Source organism: Eublepharis macularius, chromosome 11 (genome assembly GCF_028583425.1).
Source record: "Eublepharis macularius isolate TG4126 chromosome 11, MPM_Emac_v1.0, whole genome shotgun sequence".
Taxonomy (NCBI): domain Eukaryota; kingdom Metazoa; phylum Chordata; class Lepidosauria; order Squamata; family Eublepharidae; genus Eublepharis; species Eublepharis macularius.
Genome location: NC_072800.1, coordinates 61,460,404 through 61,480,156, shown reverse-complemented (window position 1 = coordinate 61,480,156; position 19,753 = coordinate 61,460,404). Strand labels below are relative to the sequence as shown.

The 19,753-nt window shown below is 38.3% G+C and overlaps 2 protein-coding genes across 2 annotated transcripts in view; one reads left to right on the top strand and one right to left on the bottom strand.

The window, feature by feature from the left end:
• Nucleotides 1–2,983, top strand: part of LOC129337545 (probable acyl-CoA dehydrogenase 6) — a 61,990-nt gene extending 59,007 nt beyond the window's left edge. The window contains exon 9 of the mRNA XM_054991331.1: nt 1,999–2,983. Within this exon, the coding sequence (XP_054847306.1) occupies nt 1,999–2,089 (91 nt within the window). The 3' untranslated portion in view covers nt 2,090–2,983. The remainder of the gene's footprint in view (nt 1–1,998) is intronic.
• Nucleotides 2,984–5,324: 2,341 nt separating this feature from the next.
• On the bottom strand, nt 5,325–17,563 carry BET1 (Bet1 golgi vesicular membrane trafficking protein). Its single transcript, XM_054991332.1, has 4 exons — nt 17,396–17,563; nt 8,962–9,077; nt 7,533–7,589; nt 5,325–6,728 (listed from the first exon to the last, which is right to left on the bottom strand). The coding sequence occupies exons 1-4, from the start codon at nt 17,412–17,414 to the stop codon at nt 6,573–6,575; spliced, it is 348 nt and encodes a 115-aa protein (XP_054847307.1). The 5' UTR covers nt 17,415–17,563; the 3' UTR covers nt 5,325–6,572.
• Between the last annotated feature and the right edge of the window lie 2,190 nt (nt 17,564–19,753).

Genomic DNA, 19,753 nt, shown 5'->3' with positions numbered 1-19,753 from the left:
AGAGTGGTATATAATAAGTGCAGTTATTATTATTACTTTTGGTAAGGCTTCATTGCAATATATTGACTTAGCAGTGATGTTCATTTGATAGAAGCGTCATTTCCTATAACTGCAAGACACATCTGTTCTGTTACATCCTGAAGCTGACCCAGCTACGTATCTTTTAGTAAGCTTCCGGAGAAGTATTAGTATTCAATGATACATAGGTCAGTTTGCTGTTCCTTCAACAGGAGTCACACACCATAGCATCTGTTTAAGACATTCAGCCTTTGCTTCATAGAAAAGGATTTTAGTCAGACACTGTGCAAATTTTTCAGCCAGTTTATACTTAGATGAACCTTCCCCAAATTACTTTGATTACAAAAGTTATTTTTCCCCCAAGTGTAGTGGAGAAAAGAATGTACAAAAGGCAACTTCCTTCCAGTCTCCCACGCTCTGCAGAGTTTTATTATATAACAACTACTCTCAGAGTATCACTTTTTACCCTATAATTTTCACTAGCTAAATGACTTACAGGTTTTTTTTCTCTATAGAAAAACAATTTAACTCATTCACTGTGATTCAGATATTTGCATTTTGTTTCCCATTTACAAGTTCATATATTAACTTTTTCACACATGAATTTAGATCTTTTAATTATATTTAGATCTTTTCTACATATTTGTATTCAGACATAACTTTTCATCATAATAAATGCACATACCTAGTGTGCTTAAATGTAAACATCAAGGGCTTTGAATCAGGGGGTAAGATCTTTCCCTGCATATAGTTTTGGATCTAATTGACTTCAAAAAGCAAGGTATAAAAACTATCAGTCTGTTCCATTTTTATGTATCTTCCTAGTTTTGCTACTGCATTAAAGGCCTTCATGAGTAGTGGATAATACAGGCTGTTTGCCGTGTAAAAACTGACTGGTTTTGTTAAGCATAAAACAAGTAATTTAGCTACTATCTGTAAGTAGTAAGAGAACTATGCAGCTCCTTTGTTCCGCATACTAAAGGAGTATGTTGTTACTTTCCATTGTTCTAGTTCTTTCTGCTGTCACTCTGGATTCTAATAACAACAACAACATTCAATTTATACTCAGGATAACTTAACACCCACTCAGAGCGGTTTACAAACTGTCATTATTATCCCCACAACAAAACACCCTGTGAGGTGGGTGGGGCTGAGAGAGCTAGAAGCTGTGACTGACCCAAGGTCCTGCCTTATCATAACTCACAAAAGCACTGTTTGAAGATGGCTTTAAAATACCACTCAGGTACAGAGTTTTCTTGGTGACCACCAGCAAATGGTCAGAGAGTTCTTCACAAAAAGGGCTGCTACCAAACTATAAAAGTCTCTCTCTCAAGCCCCAAGATAAGAGAAATCTTCATGTGAGCACACCAACTTGTTCTAACCCTCTTAGGTGTTACCAGTAAAATTCATAGGGAATTTGATACTGGCATCATTTTTTATCCCCCAGTTTAAAAAATTAAAACAAAAGTATGTAAGCATTAGTCTGATTCAACTTAATGCTTTGGGGCAATGAAAATATATAGTGTCTTCCGTTGTTTTTTTAATTCTGTACATTCTACTCTTAACTAGACAAGCCAGAAAAGAGTTAAAGTCCCACTTATTATTTCAATCACAATGTTTAGTCAGATCCAGTGCATACCATACATTCTGTATCTACTGCACGTAATACCTCATTCCAACTACCCCTCCTTACCTGACCACCCCCCTGCCCTGGCAAAAAGATACTAAACTGGTGCAACAGCAAAACATATCCCATAGCATCTGCACCTCATTTAAAGGATGCTGTGCAACCAGACCTCATAATAGTCTATTTCGTATTTGTGAATGCTAACATTATTGAGATTGGTTCAATTACAATTAACTTAAAAAGCAAAAGTACGTGGTAGAAGAGAGGCAGTCATTTCCCCCCAGCTTTTTTCATTTTTAAAAATTATTTCAGTCATTTTGTCTGATTTTTGCCTTGTTTTTCTATCTTGGCAGGGATTCAAGATTGTTATCAATAGGAGCTGGTTCTGATGAAGTCATGCTTTCCATTATATGCAAGTATATGCAGATCTTACCCAAAAAGTAGCACCTATGAATCACAGGTTTGCTCATATTTTAATAAGCTACACCAAGTGAATTGTCTTCTTGGGGAAATGATATACAATACAGCAATTCTGAAAGTCAATAAACTTGAATTTGATTAATGTTCATGTTGCAGGACTCTTGCCTTACTTACAGACAAACAGCACGATCAGATGGTTTCTCTTTCCACAAGCACACCATGGCCCATTGCTGACTCTAGCAGACGAGGATGTGGCCTATTTGTAACTAGCTTATTCTTACAAAGATAAATTGGTAGTCTGTTACATCTCGCACAGAAGTACCTCATCTTTTGTACTCTGCTTATAAGACATACTGGTCCAAGCTATATTAACCCACAAGCCCTAGACTATTGCATTGTAGTCTATGAGGAGCTGCCCTTGAAGACAACTTGGAAACTGCAATTAGTCCTAAATGCAGAAACACAATTACTGACTAGAGCTAATTGCCTTGTACTCTTTACACCTATTTTGAAGTTCTTTTATCATTAGCTTGTTTCCTAGTTCAGTTCAAGGTGCCAGGTCTAACCTTTAAAGCTCTTCACAGCCTAGGCCCCTCATTCTGTCTTGTCTTTAACTTTGAGATCTGTTAAAACTGCTATCACTCTATCTCAAGTCTTTTACTATGGCTGTTCTCACATTCTAGAACAGCCTCTCTGTGGTTGGGAAGGTGCTTACACTCACAATTTTTAAAAAGAGATGCAAAATGGGAACTGTGGAAGAGCATTTAAGGGCAGTTAAATGAAACTGAGGCTCAGTTTATCCTGTTATGGTTCTATTTATTGTTTCAGTAATTTATACTAATTTTCTTGTTTATAAGCTGCTCTGGGTCCTTTTTAGGCTATGAGTGTATTTTACATAAATAAAACATCTAGAAGTTGTGTGGTGTGTTGTTAATTGATATAAAAGTGGTTCATCACAATTTATTTCTGACATTCACATTATGAGCAGAACCAGAGTAAACATTACACAATTTTAACAGCTAGCCTTCAGTACAGAAGAACATAATACACCAGATGAGCCTGTCTCTCCAAGAATCCCATCATGCTAGGACTTGGAAGCCAACAGTGAGGCCTGCACATTTAGGAGTGCACATGTTTAGGCTGATCAAGAGTCACTGGTTAGGTTTATTGTTGGTGCAGCAGTGTTCAGCATGGAAGTAATTAGGAAAGGTAAGTTACAGAATATGTTGTAGAACCGGCTAAAGTTCCAAACGGTTGGATAGATTAGTGTAATTTATTATTGACATTGCAGGAGTAGTAATTTACTAGGAATAGGCTGCAAACATTGGCTTTCTGATAGACCCTGTCATTTTTAAGAACTGGTTTACACTATTTACTATTTACACAAAGAGCAAGAACAAAGCCTTCCCGTCTCTAGGAAATAAAGAGTATAAGCCATGGAATTTCTGTAAATGGAAAAGAGCGTTATTAGCATTTTTCCATTCGTGAACTATTGAATCCAGCCAACTTTTTCACTCAATTTCACAGTTCTCCAAATTGCAGCCCCATCATAAATGGATTTTGTCCATGCAGGTCCCATGAGCCCCAGCAGAGCCTTTTTGGTGGGAAGTGGGGATCTCCTTCACCAGTGGTGGATCCAACTGTATGTCTTAAACCTGTTTTTAATTACCTTTGTGGAATCTTTAAGAAGAGAGGTGAGCGGTATTTAAATATACTTCCCAGATTCTATGCAATTTTTTAAAAAATTGTTTACCTTTAATCTCAGAGCTGTGGATTACATAATTCTTACCTAAAATTGTAACTATATTACAAGTTCATTTGTTTCCTTTCATAATAATATAAGAAGAGCCTTGCTGGATCAAAGGTCCTTTTAGCTCAGCATCTTGTTTCACAGTGGCCAACTCGCTGCCCTGAAGAGCCAACAAACACATTATAGAGGTCAAGGCCCTCCCCTGATGTTGCCTCCTAGCACTGGATTTCAGAGGTTTATTGCCTCTGAATACAGTCTACCCCCCCCCTTTTAAAGCCATCTATGCTAATTTTATGCTGTTCCTAGACAAACATCATTCACAGCCTGGTCTATAAAGGGGCAAACTATGGGTCTACAACAGCTTAGTACAAATTTCTACATGCTGACTTTTGAATGGCAGCTTAATGCCCAGTTTGTACACAACTGGAAGTTAATACTTCCATGCTTTCACTGATGATGAAACTGCAATCTCTGCTAAAATCAGCTGCATTTGTAACTTTCTGCTGCACTCATTGCTGGATTGGGAGTGCAAGTAATTCTAGGCCAGTACTATATTATTACACAAGATGATGGAACCAGGCTGCCAGTGACTATGTAGTAGAAACAGCTGAATGGATAGGTTGTTACTGAAGCTTCTACCACCCATCCAGAACCACCCAGGAAATGAGGAAAGTAGGGAGTGTGATAACATGATTAAAAGCTATATGCTACTACTCCACATAATTACAAGCACCGCAGGGCAATTTTAAAATGTCTACTTCATGATTATCAGTTCTGTTTCTACTCCATACTTTTTAAAGTGTTAATAATGTCCATATTAAGGTTAACATGAGCGAGTTAACCAGGATTTGAAAACTCGTTTCAAACTGTGGTTTAAAGTTTATTATTATTCTACACTTCTGTATTTATCTCCTGATTTTCTGTATGAAATTTCCAACATGGCTCACAAGACAATGCTATCAATATAAAAGGTTCAAATATAAAAATAAGACTAATGTTTTAAATAATGAACAGATTTCACACCGACATAAATCAGCAACAAAAATTAACCACTGAAACCCCTAAATAAAAAGGTTTTAACCTAGCACCTAAATGCATACAGCAAAGGTATCTCAGAAATGGCTCTGGGAACAACATACCATGAACAGGCTGACACCCATCTAAGTCCTGAGGACGGGAACATTCAGTGAAGGATCTCTGATGCAGATTGCAAAGCTTGGGCAGGCTTGTGTTTAACTGGGGTGCAGATATAATTCTTGATTATTACAAAAGAGGGAAAGGAAGGGAAGCCTTCAGGGTCATCCATTTATTTTAGCTATGGTTACATTACAGCTGTGTCCTGACTGAACCTTCATAGTAACTAGTACAAGTGTTAAGGATATTCTTGATAATGCAGTATCATATCAATCAGATATATAGATTTTCATAATACATTCCCGTTAGCATTTCCAAAAGCTTCAGGAATGGAAAGTACCATATTCAGTAATAAACTCATAGCAGCTAAAAGGGTTAATAATACATGTTTTTATTCTATAAAGGATAAGAACTACAAATCCTGGCATGTTCCACTGAACAATATCTTTAAAAGTTGGCCAAGCGTGACAATAACTCTTCATGGTTTTATACTATAACAGCAGTGTAATAGTTTCATTACCTGCAGCATAAGACAGGCAGTGTGGCGTAATAGGATATAAATGGCCAACACAGTACAGTAGGGCTTCTCAATAAAAGGCATTTTGGTTTTTTTCTGCCATCACAAAATATTCTTTAGTATGAAATTTGTAACATTATAGGTCCCTGTTTTCAAAAATGCTTTCAGTTATATTAACCAATAATTCAATGTAAAGTCACCATGATCCAGCAATCCCAATGAAATAAAAATAGTAATGTATGTCAGAATTGGCAGCTATTTCCAACCTATAAATATTCATGGATAGCCAGATTACCTGTTAGTGCCATCAAAACAGTAACCAGCTTCTCTGTGCTGACACTGAGCACATCATCTCAAGAAGAACCACTGACAAAAGCCCATTTCCATGACAATCTTTGCTAAACTTGGCTGAGTGCGTGTTGTGTCTCCCCCCGCCCCCCCCCCCGACACACGCAATATAAGAAATCATGTATTAGTAGTTCTACCTCTTAACCGTTTTTGTCCATTCTAGGTTAATATAAATCCTAGCTGCAACAATGAACAAGCCGCTGTGGGCACAAGCCAACCAAACTGCAGTAACAGCAGAAGTCTCACTGATTTCCCTGGGAATGTTAAAAGCACATGTTTAAGTTTCCCATTGAGGATCAACAGTAATTTGGCTGACCTCAGATTTAATCTTTTAAAAATTAAAAATAATGTAAATGTAGCATAATAAAAATGAGATTTTTTTTTTTACTGTGCCTGTAACTTTGATAGAAAAAAAGCATCTATAGCTGCAAAGTGGAAATTTTTATCTTGGACAGGAAACCCTCCCCACCCTCCCCCCTGCAATGTTAAAATATAGTATGACATCGCCTCCCACCCCACCCTAGTAGCTATTTTTGTGTTTAGAATACTCAAACCTGAGCAGAATTCAATTTCATAACCCTAAAAAACAAGGGTTTCTTTAAACGGAAAGTTTTCTAGCCTCATAAATACTGAAAAATCCACAGAACAGTCCCAGATGTGCTAATAATGTTTATACAGAAAACAGTTTCCTGTTCTTCGGGAAGACTTTTCTCCAAGTCTGGTACTGCTAATTATAATGTCATAATAGATAATCTGTATCACCTCAATTTAATAATCCAGTAAATTACAAAAAAGACAAACAACGAAAAAAGAATCATGTAGCACAAAAGTTTTGTTTGGCTTCCTCTGGAAAGAGTTTTTAGTCTACCCATTGTTGCACCAAGAAATCCACCCGCTGAATCAAAATCATCATCCTAGAGTTAAAAAAGAGAGAGAGAATTATTTGCATTACGAAAAGTCTAAATTCTCAACAGGAGGATAAAATTGAGAATACCCCTGAATTGCTTTGCCCTGATGCAAAGAATCATCTTCATAGCAGAGCATAACAGCCCTGCTGGATCAGGCCAGTGGTCCCTCTAGGCTACCAGCCTATTTCACATAGTTGCCAACCAGGCAGTCTCAGAAGCCATACAAACAGGGTACAGAGGAGCTATGTACACATGTGAAAGAAGTCTTTCAAAAAAGTTAAACATCATCTGTTTGGCGGATGAAAGCGAAATGGGAGGGTGAGAGTGAATCCAGCTCCCAGTACCCTACTAAACAGCTGAGGGTTAGAAATGTTATCATTTAGAAAAAGCCATGTCTACAGCCCCATCTGTTGGACTTGAGAAGGGAACCACATGTGCTGCAGCTATCTGCACAGATACATCCAACTGGGGATACATAAAAGAATACATACATAAAAACAAATTGTCCCTAGCTGGATTAAGTTACTTGTGCTTAAAAAGGAATCAATCCATCTCACATAACTTAAGTATACGAACATGTTTGTACTGTAGTATCTTCTAAACAGACATTTCTAAATGATTTTCAGGTGGAGACAGATGAAAAGTTTACAGTTGAAACTGTTAAAGTATACTAGAAACAAAAACTCATCTTTCTGTATGAAAACCGATAATCCTTAGTAAGGCCACATTTTAACAAACAGAAATGCATTGAGGGGAAAACACGTGCTAAGATCATATGAAACAAAGTGAAAATGTGGACTGTATACATACCATTTCAGCTAGCATTTTATTTTGCTGTTTAACTTCTGTTCCAATTTCAATAGAAAGCTGTAAGGGAGCAGAGGAAGAGAGAACATGATCCATTTTAATTCTGACTAATAAATGGAATATATTATGCAAGTAAAATTGGAGAGAACCAAATATAGCTTAGAAACCTCCCCCCAAAAACCCCATCTCCCACCTTAAAGATTCAGGTCATAGAAAAGCACCCACAGAAGTATGCTGTAAGAGAATAATCAATGGCAGCCTGTGTTTTAGCTGTTTTCAAACACAAATTATCTTTAAAATTACAGATTTTCCTAATTTTATTTAATCTATTTATTCACCGTATTTACAGCTTGCCTTTCTCACTCAATGTGGATTACCAAGTGTAAAACAATGCAATCAAATAGCATAAGACATCCAATGAACAATGCATAGGACTGAGATTACAAAAATTATAAACAATGCAAAAAATATCAGACCTATGTCATAAACAATACAAAAATGGAACTACAAAAGTAAAAACAATACTGCAAGACGGGGATAATACATGCAAGAAACAGTGGAATAGTCTATAGCAATAGCACTGTTCATTTTCTAGTTACTTCAGCATTTCATTCACATTTTCCTTTTCAGTTTCTTTTTACTTTTTAAGCCATATCCATGGATATTGGTGAAAAGCTATGTAGTAAAACCCTTGTTGAGATTCTTAGCACTGCCAGAATTTTGACAAGAGACAGTGGCATTACCACAAAATGGCTGCCATAGGAGGCTGGGTCCAGTCACCAAATGTTGGGAAGTTCCAAGCTAAGTGTCCTCTGATGAATTCAGAAAAATCCTATGTAAATGTAAGCGTGAACTACTGTGGTCCTCCCATCTCCTCCAGTGTGAGTACCTTTTCGGCAGTGCATGTCATATCTATTTACGGTGCACTGCAGTATGAACTGTCTAGGCTGACTTATGTCCAGCTGTGCAATGGATGGTTAGGCTATCCACCTGTACTCTTCGACAAAGCCTACTGAAAGATTTGATTAGACTTCAGCTATGATTATTTCCTTGGCACTTAAAGAGTCTAGTTTGATGATCACAACTTTTATTAGCAGGGTTTGCTACTGACCCAACTGACTTATATAACTCACTTGGGAATGCAATGCCTCATCTAGGAAATGCCAACTCACAGTGTGCCAAAGAAGCAGAGCTTCTGCTGTGTCCCAACATGCATCCTGAATTTTGATTAGCCAAAAGGGCAGCTGGACTTCAAATCCAATTAGAGGAAGAATTCATTCCATGAATGAGCAAGCTATGGTTTTTGATGGGCAGTATTCTGCCTGAATTCAATTAAGCAGTCTGAATTTTTACTATATTGCTGCTACACTGATTGAGCAAGTATTATGTACACCAATAAATTTTAATGCTGCTGCTATTATGATATACTTACTGATTTTATGGCAGTGACTTTTGAACGCAAACTTTCAGCTAACTTTTCATTTTCTTCCTCATATACACTGTACCCACTATTGGCATAGCCATAATTGCCAGTAGCCGTTCCTTCACCTGAAACATAACCAGAAAATAGGGTATCTGAAGGGGAAATATCAATTTTCTTTCATTTTTATTATGCCACCAGCCATTTTTGAAAGATCAAGGGAAGTACAGTCTTATGCAATATAAAATCCTAGATACACACTGCTAAGCAAATGTACGTAACCCGCTAAGTTTCCGCTTCAAGACTTGCAATCTCATAATCTGGACCCCATTTCTTTACTTATACACAGAGTTTAAAAACAGCTGAACAACCTGAATCCTTGCTCCCACTGCCCTGCCTTTCACAATGCCAAGCATTCGAGGAGGAAAAGAGAAGGATATAACTGCTGTTCCTAAAACCATTCTTCTCTTGACTTGAACATGACTGCATGATCAGATTCTCCCTATCACCAAGAATACTCTTTCTTTGTCCATGTATTTTAGTACTATAATCTTCAAAAGATCTCATCCATTCTGCAAATGCTATCACATAATTTGAAATACACGTCTTGCAGCGACTGTGCAGACAAGCGTTCAGAGCCACATAAATGTGTAAAACGTATGCACAGAGCATGGTTTCTGTGTTTCCTTAAAACACATGTAACACATCCCTCATGTCACATCACAGTATTGTACCAAAGCATCTCTTCCAAATGGTAAATATAAAGTCTTTAGGGATTTCTGCTCTGGGGTTAGCGTGCTAGTACTACCGTTAAAACTAGCCCTAATAGTACATTTCAGTTTTATCAGCGGTGCAGGTGGTAATCCACCCCGCTCAGGACACAGTTGGAAACACTGCAAAGAGACTGATTAACAATGTGTAAGTTCCTGCTTCACCACAAATTAGAATACTGCGCCACAGGCAAACCTGCTAAAACAGAATGGGATAAGAGATCAAGAGTGCAATCCATCCAAAGTTAGTCATGACTAATTACTGGAGAAATCACTGGACTTTGTTACCTCTAGCATACTGTCACTTGGTCTTATTAACAACCTACTTTTAATGGACTGTTCCCTACTATTTGCATCAAAAGGCAAAGAATCACAAAGGACTTCAAGTGCCAGACTGATTTTCTACCCCAAGAAAAATCTGTTGGGAATTATCATGTTACTTAGCTAACACTGGGACCTCATCCCTAAACAATTCCTAATGGTCCAGTGTCACAAGTGAGAGAGTGGTGATGTCAAAAAGTGTCTTAGGTACACTTTGTGTCAGGCTATGGATGACAGGCTATGGCAGACAGATCCCTGTACGATTGCAACAGGAAGTCCAGGCTCTTGGTTAAATGATTTTATTCAGAAATTAAATCATTTCCATATTTATGTCCATAGGATTACTCAGAAGCAAGGTAAGCATCTAAGCAGTAAGAGCAAAATTGACAGGAATAGTAACATGGGGAAAAATCCCTCCTTTTAACTCACACGTTTGCTCCTTCCCCCTCCCAACAATAAACAAGACTTTTGGCGCGCACTTTGGGTGAGAACATTTCACATTTTTATACTATCAAGTATAGTCACTGAGAAAGCAAAAGATCAAAGTCGAGACATAGCAATGCCTGGGAGTGAGTAGTCTACAAGGTCATGAACACTGAAAGTTTCTACAGTCCGTTAGATAAGCACCTGCACAAAGTCTGTGAAAGACAATATGGCATTGACAATATGTCATTAAGTTACAGTATGAAACATTGGTTCAGTGTTAGCATTGGCACGGATGGGGTTCAGACATAACATTTTGCATTAGACTACAAGGACTGTACACTTTCAGGTCAGTGTCTGTCTTTTGTTTTTTAGTAACTAGTCTTTAAGGTGTTATGAATCCCCAGATGGCAATCTGCAGAGTGCTACCTGTAGAACTACTTTCTGCCAGGGTAGATTTGATTTAAATCAAACTGATTTAAATCACGATTTAAATCACTAGTCAGTAAGGCTTGATTTAAATCATAGTTTTCTACATAAAGACTAATTCTTGCTGGTATAACTTTAATATGCAAGTAGATGAAGATTTTTAGAATAACAACTTTTCATATTAGTTTTACAGTTGTGTAAAATATTGATTTTAATACTATTAGAAACACATTATAGTTAATTTATTGTGAGATGAATTATCCCCAGTTTAGGTTAATCATTCATATTTGGACAAGTTTTCTGTTGTACTTTATTGGAAGGAGAAAAATAATCATTACCTTAATAATAACAATTTAAATAGTTTTATTTATTCAACTGAAACAATAACATTACAGCATTTGTTATTTGCTTAAACAAACATCCATGTTTGTTAACTAATTTGGCTAAACAAAGTATATATATTTTAAGAAACTTAGACTGTCAGCCCAGCCTACACATGAAAAACTTAAATACTGTCCTCTGTAGCTCACTCGTCATCTTCATCTTCTTCTTTGTTCATAATCTGGAAAAGAAAAACAAGCTTTCCTGCTTTATCGGGTCCCAAACGATTTCTCAATTTAGAATGAATGAGTCCAAAGGAAGAGAATATTCTTTCAACACCTGCAGAAGAAGCTACTGCTGTTAAAAGTGAAATCATTACTTGAACAGTCTCTAAATCCAAGTGCTTAAGTGACTTCCACCAGTTCACTGGTGTGACTTTCTTTAAAATATCTTCAGCAAACATATTTCTTGAATGGTTCCCCCTTAGCTCTGAAGTTTATTATAATTGGTATTACAGATGGATGATTGCTGGATACGCATGTCATAGCTAACTCCTCTTCCTCAGCACTTAAGTTTTGACCCTGGTACTGGATATTGACAATATTTGCCAAAAAATGAGCTGGAGACAGTGCTTGTCCCATTCGTTTTTTTAATGCTTGTAATTTAATTCTGTCCATGTGTAGTTCTGTTTTTAAGTGTTCACTCAGTTCCTTCCAAATTTCAACAGCATCAGCAATAAATCAGCTATTTTTCTGTATTTTGTTTAAAGCTTCAGAGATGGGTTTCAGGATGCTCAGCATATGTTCAACATTTCTCTTAAGCCCAATGTTGAGGATTTTGGCCGTGACAGTGCCATCTATTTTATCTCGATTTTGTTCACAAACTGTCATCAGAATAGGCCAGTTCTTGATATACTGCTCAAAACAGTCCACCACAGAGTTCCATCTAACATCTTGTGGGAGCGTTAGCTTGGTTCCACCCATCCTTTTCCGAGCTGCTGCAGCAAAATGATTGTTACGGAAGTATTTAGCAATTTCAACAACATTAGTCTTTATTTCTGGAACACTTAAGTCTTTGCTAAGAGGTGCAGCAAATAAGCACTGCAACCATATGTTATTAGCTTTGTATTCCCTTCCTGCTCTTCTAAATTTCTTCTCATCTTGGATACATTTGCAGCATTGTCTGTGACCAAACTGCGTACTAGACATTTGAATTTTTGTTCACGTTATTACAGCTTTTACTGCCACTTCTTGTAAGTATTCTGCTGTGTGTGCATTTCCTGACGTATCAATTGTTTGTGCAAGGAAGACTTTCCCTTCTTCTGTTGTTATACAAGCACATACAACAGGATCATTGTGGACATTACTCCACCCATCAATACTTAGGTTAACAATTCTACCCTCCAGAGCTGTTGCACATTGCTCCATTTCTCTGTCATACACTTTATCCAGCAGTTTCCCTGCAACATCTGCTCTGCAGGGTGGACTGTATCCTGGTCTCAGTGACTGAACCATATTAATGAAATGTGGGTTCTCAGTCAGATGGAAAGAAGAGTTCGTTGCATAAACAAACTGGGAAATTTTTTCATCAATTAACTCTTTTTCTAATCTGCTAGTTTTTATCACAAACTTATCTATGGTGGTTCCAGGAGGGAAGGGTTTTTTCTTTCTTTTAGGTGATATACTGTGGGTGTCTGATGATGATGCAAATGAAGCACTATCCGGGATGGATAACTCTGAAACTGTAGAACAGGAGGATGGTGATCTTGAAGGTGGATAGTTTCCAGAATCCTTAACGTTGACGATGAATTCCCTTAAACAAAAAAGTCAATGCTGTTATTTTATTGTTTATACAATTTCTGCTTATTGTACAGCACTGCCCCAAAAGGAATATTTGCTTTTCTTCATAACTGTACCAAATGACAGTAACATGCAGTAATAATAAGAAATATAATTTTGCTCAAACATGAGGCAGTCTTTAGAAATATGATTCAATAAAAATGTTTACCAACCTGAAGATCCTGCCTGTTCAAATGTGTTTCTTTGGTCATCTTCATCACAGCACTTCTCATGATGTTGCCTCATTCGGGCCACCAGGCCTTGCATTTCTTTGCTGCAGTGTTTGCATTTTGCATGGATGCCTGCCTTACCGATAGGTAAAGGAACTTCATTAAAGTATTCCCAAACTGAGTCTCTTTTACGGCCTGCTGCCATTATAGGTTTTTTCCTCCAAGGAAAGAATGTGATAAACCTCAGGTCATACACACAAAAGATCCAAAGACTTGTGCAGTATTGTGCTCAAAAAGTTTCACTTTCATTTTGTACAGCTTGTCCCTCCCTCCTCACACTTAGTTTCTTCTTGTGCAGATCTATTCCACTCCAAACAATCAGAAAAATATTGTTTCTATTCACTGAACTTCTTGAAACTTAGCACTGAAGGGGTTGATTCTCTCTTCATAGGTTTGTAGAACAATAGGATTAAGGTCTTTCTCTCAACTCTGTTCATGTTATAACATTTTTGCTGTGAAGAAGAGGCATGTGATCTCTGCTGAGCTGACACAAATTCAGTTTTGAGAACTGCAAAACCAAGCATCTGTGATAATATCTTGTAGGCAGAGAAACTGCCCAATAATCTTACAAAAACCTCTGGAAGAGCATGACATTGTGAATGGATTAATGGAATTTATTTACCAAAAAAATTAAACATATACAGCCTTATTCTACATAATTAAAAACTAATCTTTATTTCATGATAGAATAACTTTTGGATGGTAATATATTTTCCTCAAAAAGCATTTTATTTAAAAAAAATCCAATTTAAATTTAAAAAATCCAATTTAAATTTTAAAAATCCGATTTAAATAAAAAAATCTGATTTTTTTTGATTTTTTTAAAAAAATCATTGATTTTAATCCACCCTGCTTTCTGCTGTACTATTCTGACAGTTAAGAGCTTCATCTCAAGCCCTGTCCTGTGTGCCCCCACTGAGGAAAACTGAGATGAGTTTGCGGGTCAACCCCAGGCAGGGTTTTTTAGTTTTTAAAGCAGGTATGGGATTGTTTTTATGGTTTTGTACTATTGTTTGGTTATTTTAAATACTGACTGCTTTACTGGCAAACTGTTTTAATTTTCTGGAAGCTGCTTCAGGGTTTTTTCTGGAATAGTGTCTAAGCCATAACTTAAATAAATACCTTCCCTGACTCCCCTTTCCTGTAGCCATCTCCTGAAAAGCTGCTCCCATGGATCAGGGGCAATCAGAAGTAGTGTGAGATACCCAGGCGTAGCACTGTTTGCGGTTTACTGGCAGTGTTCTGCAACACCGTCTTTAGTATTTCTGTCAGCTCATTCTGGCACCCAAACTCTGTCCTGAACCAAAAAAGCCTTCTATTCCTTTGGAACTACTCATGCCTCCCACCCCACTTGTAGTCACAATACGGCAGAAAGCTTTGATGCAGCACCAGCTTAAGCAGTCTTCCTAAACCATAGCAGAATGCAATGTGGTAGGAGACTGTCCATGGATCCATCAGAGCTTATTCAGCTAGGCTCCTTCTACTCAATGGGAAACAGTTTGGGGGACAACCTCGAAAGGATGCAGTCTTGGGTGTTCCATGGGTCTGGCCTCAGCAAAAAGTCTCAGTACCTTAATCATCTTCCTTAAAGCACAGTCCTTACACTAATATTAACCTCAAATGTTTCTCAAAACCTGGTATCTTTCCAATTCAAAGAACCCTAATTTCACAAAGCAACAAAAACAAAAGTTATGCATGACGCATTGTCTTTCAATGTGAAATTTATCACCTGTACATTTATAAAGTGGAAATAGTAATTCATTAGAAATTCTTTACACTTTACTAGATATGGGGAACAGGCAGGTTCTCTCATTGAAAGCTCAATCTGAAAAGCCATTTAACTCTTGATAACAACAGAGGGAGAGGGAATGTTGCTTTTAAAAAATATGCATAGGAGATCAGAAACAGAAGTTTACTAGAAGAATTTTCACATGCAAGTGGTCACAATAACAGTGCCATGATATTAGTCATGCTACCTGTACACCAGACCACTGATTTAGTCAGCAGCCCAAATAACAAATAACTACCTGGCACGGTCAAAGTCCAAAAAACTAGGTATATCTAACATAGCGTCAGCAGTTGCCACTTTGAAGAAATATGCAAATGACAGCCCGGTTCTCTCCAAAGTACTAGTTTCCACGTTAAAAAAAATGAAGTTTCTCAACTCTCTCATTCAAAATGGAAATTAAGCAGGCGAATCCTGGTCTATAGACAATGACTCAAATCTCTGATACTTAACTGAAAGTTCATGATTGTTTCCTAGAGCACACTTATGACATTTGTTGTGTAATATTAGCTACTGAACAGCTGCAAGGAAATCAACTCGCCAGCTCTTTCCGACAAACAAGAGCCCAAACCTGGAAAATAGCATCTTATATAGACAGCTGACTAAGTTAAAGTACAGACAACCCTTCTTTCTAGAAATTCTTAATTATTCTACAGGGAAGAAAGACCTGCAAGAATATTTCAGTTTTCTACTCCAAACCACTGTCCCGAAGTTAGCCAGTCTCTCCACATACCTCATAATATTACCATAGTCATAATGTATCATCTGCATTATCCATAAAAATTAACACTTGGTAAAGGAAGAGGTCAACATCACATAATGGGAGTTTCACAATGTACTCAATACACATTTAGTGGGCGAAAGGATTCAACTGAGTTCAGTGGAACTTAATCCTAAGTAGAGGAGGGCATGGATCAGAAAAGACCAAAATTTTACACAGACCAGGCCAGTTCAGCGTTCGCGAGCAGGTGGGTCGTAGGACGCGCCTTTTTTCATGGACACAACGAACTTTGGCCAGTACGCTGGCTCATGAAACCAGACATCCTGGCGCCAAGCAGACCTTCTGCTGCCCTTGAAACACACCAATCTTAGCCCTGAAAACCATGATAGGCAGCTCTGGCTGCCAATCAGAGAGCTCTCATTATTCTCTCTGTGACAGAATGGACTATAACAAAGCTCTTATGTAAGGATCCTCATGAGTTTTACACAGGGCCACAAAAAACTAAGGATCTATTTTCATCTTCAGCATGTCTTTGCAGCGTGCCAGTGCCAGGATGTGCTGGAAAACTGGTTTCTATGGTACAACCTGTGGGCATAGCTGCAGTGTGTGACTTCAGCGTGCAAATGCCATGATATGCTGGAAAACTGGTTTCTATGGTACAACCTGTGGGCATAGCTGCAACGTGTGACTTTAACTTAGATTCTGCTGGGTTTCATGTAAACTCACAAAATCTGTGAATGTAAATGTATTTTTTGTGCCATGCCATCACTACAAAGCTCAGAATCTATGTTTTTTTTAAAAAAAGATGGTGCTGTCCATGCTGTGTGTTTTGATAGTGAATTTCAGAAGGCTCCATGTTAAATATCTGCACCATGAAGCCATGCTTTTACAACACAAAGCACAAGATCCATGATTCTGTGGTGGTGAGAGTTGCAATATGATGGTATTATTTTTTTGTTCAATGTTGTTAGTCTTCAGGGTGCCTCTAGACTTTTGTTTTATTCAGTGGAGAAAATCAAACCAATACCCAAGGACCCAAACTTTTACCCAGTCCCATCCCAACAGCAGCTTGCAACACTAAAAGAGTAAATTATTTATACTACCCTAGTTGTTTACTACAGCTTCCAATATAAGGAAGAAAAATGTTGTCTCAACACTCAGCCTTCCCCCAGCTTGATACCTCCCCTGTTTGACTCCAACTGTAGGATTGCAGCTCCAGGTAGGGCAATTCATGGAAATTTGGAGGGTGGAAAGGTCAGAATTTCGGGGGGGAGGGGGTCCTCATTGGGGTATAATGCCACAGAGCCTACCCTCCAAAGCAGCCAATTTCTCATGGAGAACTGATATGTGGTCAGTTTAATTCCGGATCTCCAGCCACCACCTGGAGGTTGGCAAACCCAGCTAACACAATGTTCAGCCCTTCTTTTTCCAAGGCTTCGTTTGCCTCAGTCAAGTTTTTATGTACATGCCCTGCCTTAGTCGGCGAAGGATAAACTTAGCGGGGAGTGGAGGGGATGTGGACCCTAGCAACCAAGTGCGGCGGCCCTGACAACAGGCCTCAGGGGCTACCCGGTCCAGTTTCTCGCATCCCTGTTCGCCCCACTTACTCAGCCCGGCCCGCCTCATCCTTGCGGCCCGTGAGCTCCCCCACTGGGAGGGGCGTCGGATGAAGCCTCTTCCTTCGACACTCGACCAGAGGCTGAGACCGTCGAAAATCTCCCCGGGCGCCTCTCACCCCACAAACGCCACGACATCACTCGACCGGCGCAACGCCTCCTGGGCGATACGGTTCTGGTTTCGGTTTCGCAAGGTTTTCTGGGTAACGTAGTTTCTAAGGGAAACCGTCTCCGTGGAAGAGGATGGTCGAAGGGCCTTCTGGGTAATGTAGTTTCAAGGGTGTGCCGAGCAGCCTCCTACGATCGAAATATAAATTCCTTGGAGTTCCATCTGGGGATGTTTAATTGCGGGGTGGAGACGCGATCCCATGTCTAAAGTTAAAAACTGATACTTTTAAAAAGCTATTTATTTTCATCTTTCCCCCTTTCTAAGCATTTAAATGCGATTTCTTTTTCCAACTGAATAGGAAGTGCAGTCCAAAGTTGCCCAGCCATTTTCTTGTTTATGAATAGAAAACAAAGCGAGGCTCTGAATTGGTTCATAGCCCACAACCTCCACCACAACTTTGAACGAAATAGCTTATTATATTTTCTGTCCTGAGTCTAATGACTTGCCCAGACGTTATTCCATGTTATTTCCTACAGGCTTTTAAAAGGCTTCCTTTGTCTCTGGCTTTTTTGTTTGTTTTTTTAAGGCTTGCCTACGAGAGTTGAAAATACGGTTCCCAACTACCTGGAGAAAATAATACCCTGTCCCTTGAATTAACGCTTAGTGGAATGTTACTTACCTGGTGATATTATTTACCTCAATGCCCTGAAAAGCTTTAGGTGCTGATTTACAGCACATTAAGCCTCTGTTAAAGGGACAGACCATTTTCATCCAGGGACCAGGACTGTTGGCAACCCTGATTGAAAACGGGGACATTCCCTCTCTCATTGCTTGAATGCCACCTCACATGCGACTGAACATTCTGCTATTTAGCTGGGGCACTGCTGTTTTGCAAGACAAGTTACTGCTTGTTGTCTTTGCTAGGATAATAGGATAAAAGTTGTTTATAAAGGTACGCTGCGAAAAAAAAAATTGTTGTACAAGCTGTTATAAAAAGTTCAAAACATAAGCAGAGAAAGCTGACCACTATGTGCCACCTGAATGTTGATGTATCCATTTTGGTGCGGCCACCCCTTCCCTTTTCTGAGATCTACTTTCTACGGATCCTGAGGAAGGTCTTGAACCTAAAACTGAAATGTAAGTATGAAATGTAAATAAAACATAAATAATGGCACAAATGCAGATGAAGTCTGAACAGTGTTTATCAGGCTCAAATACCAGAAAATAAGGGTTGTCCTTGATAAAAAGGAATTATTGGATGGTAGTTTCCAGAAAACATGCATAAGGAGGCCTTCACACCACTTCCAATTTTTGCCTCTTGGTGAGAAGGCAGATTATGATATTATAGCATTAATACACTTACACCATGGACGCATCTGACGAAGAGAACTGTGATTCTCAAAAGCTTATGCTACAGTAAAGTTGATTAGTCTTAAAGGTGCTACTGGACTCGTTTCGATTTCGCTACTACAGACTAACACGGCTAACTCCTCTGGATCTATGACCATATACTTGCCGGCCTTGAAAGATTGTTGTACATATTACTGAGATTATGTAGATGTCCACTCTAAGAAAGTAATATGTGCACCCACTTGGGGTAAACCCGCTGAATAACAGCCTTGAGGAGGGCTCAAGTGGCCAATAAAGTAAATTATAAGTATTTTATTAAATGAATAAAAATAAACTCAATGGGAATTACTTTTGAGTAACCACATATAGCATCATAATGCAAACTCCTATACAAATGCTTGTGATTATTATAACCAGGTCCCTCCTGAAACATACTAAAGGCAATGTTGTTGCAAGTAGTGCTGTAACACTTTAGATCGCTGTGTTATTAAATTCACACAGAACTTGGAATGCACTAAAATTAATTTGCAATGCTAACACATCTACAACTTTCCTCCATGAGAAAGTTTGATAAGAAACTGAGGTTTATCATCATCTTATGTTAAGGATGTGACTCATTCCACATGCAACAGGATTATAGATTTATTTCCCTAGGTGATAATCTTAAAAGAAAAATGCTGTATTTGGAAGTTGTGGATCACTTTCTCCTTTTTTATGATTTTGCACAAACTCTTTTACAAACTGTTCCTATCAGTTTCTGTATCGTTCAGTCACTTAACTCTGTTTAGAACAATTACAACAGAAGGATACTAGCTATCATAATACAGAAGAAGTAAGCATACAGTAGGAAATATATTTTTAAAACCTGCAACCTTACTATAACATGCATA

What these genes read in the sequence shown, in the direction of transcription:
- BET1 (XM_054991332.1), bottom strand. An exon ending in AAGTCACTGCCATAAAATCA is followed by an intron (nt 7,590 to 8,961) that starts GTAAGTATATCA and finishes GCTCCCTTACAG; the next exon opens with CTTTCTATTGAAATTGGAAC. An exon ending in ATAAAATGCTAGCTGAAATG is followed by an intron (nt 6,729 to 7,532) that starts GTATGTATACAG and finishes TTTTAACTCTAG; the next exon opens with GATGATGATTTTGATTCAGC.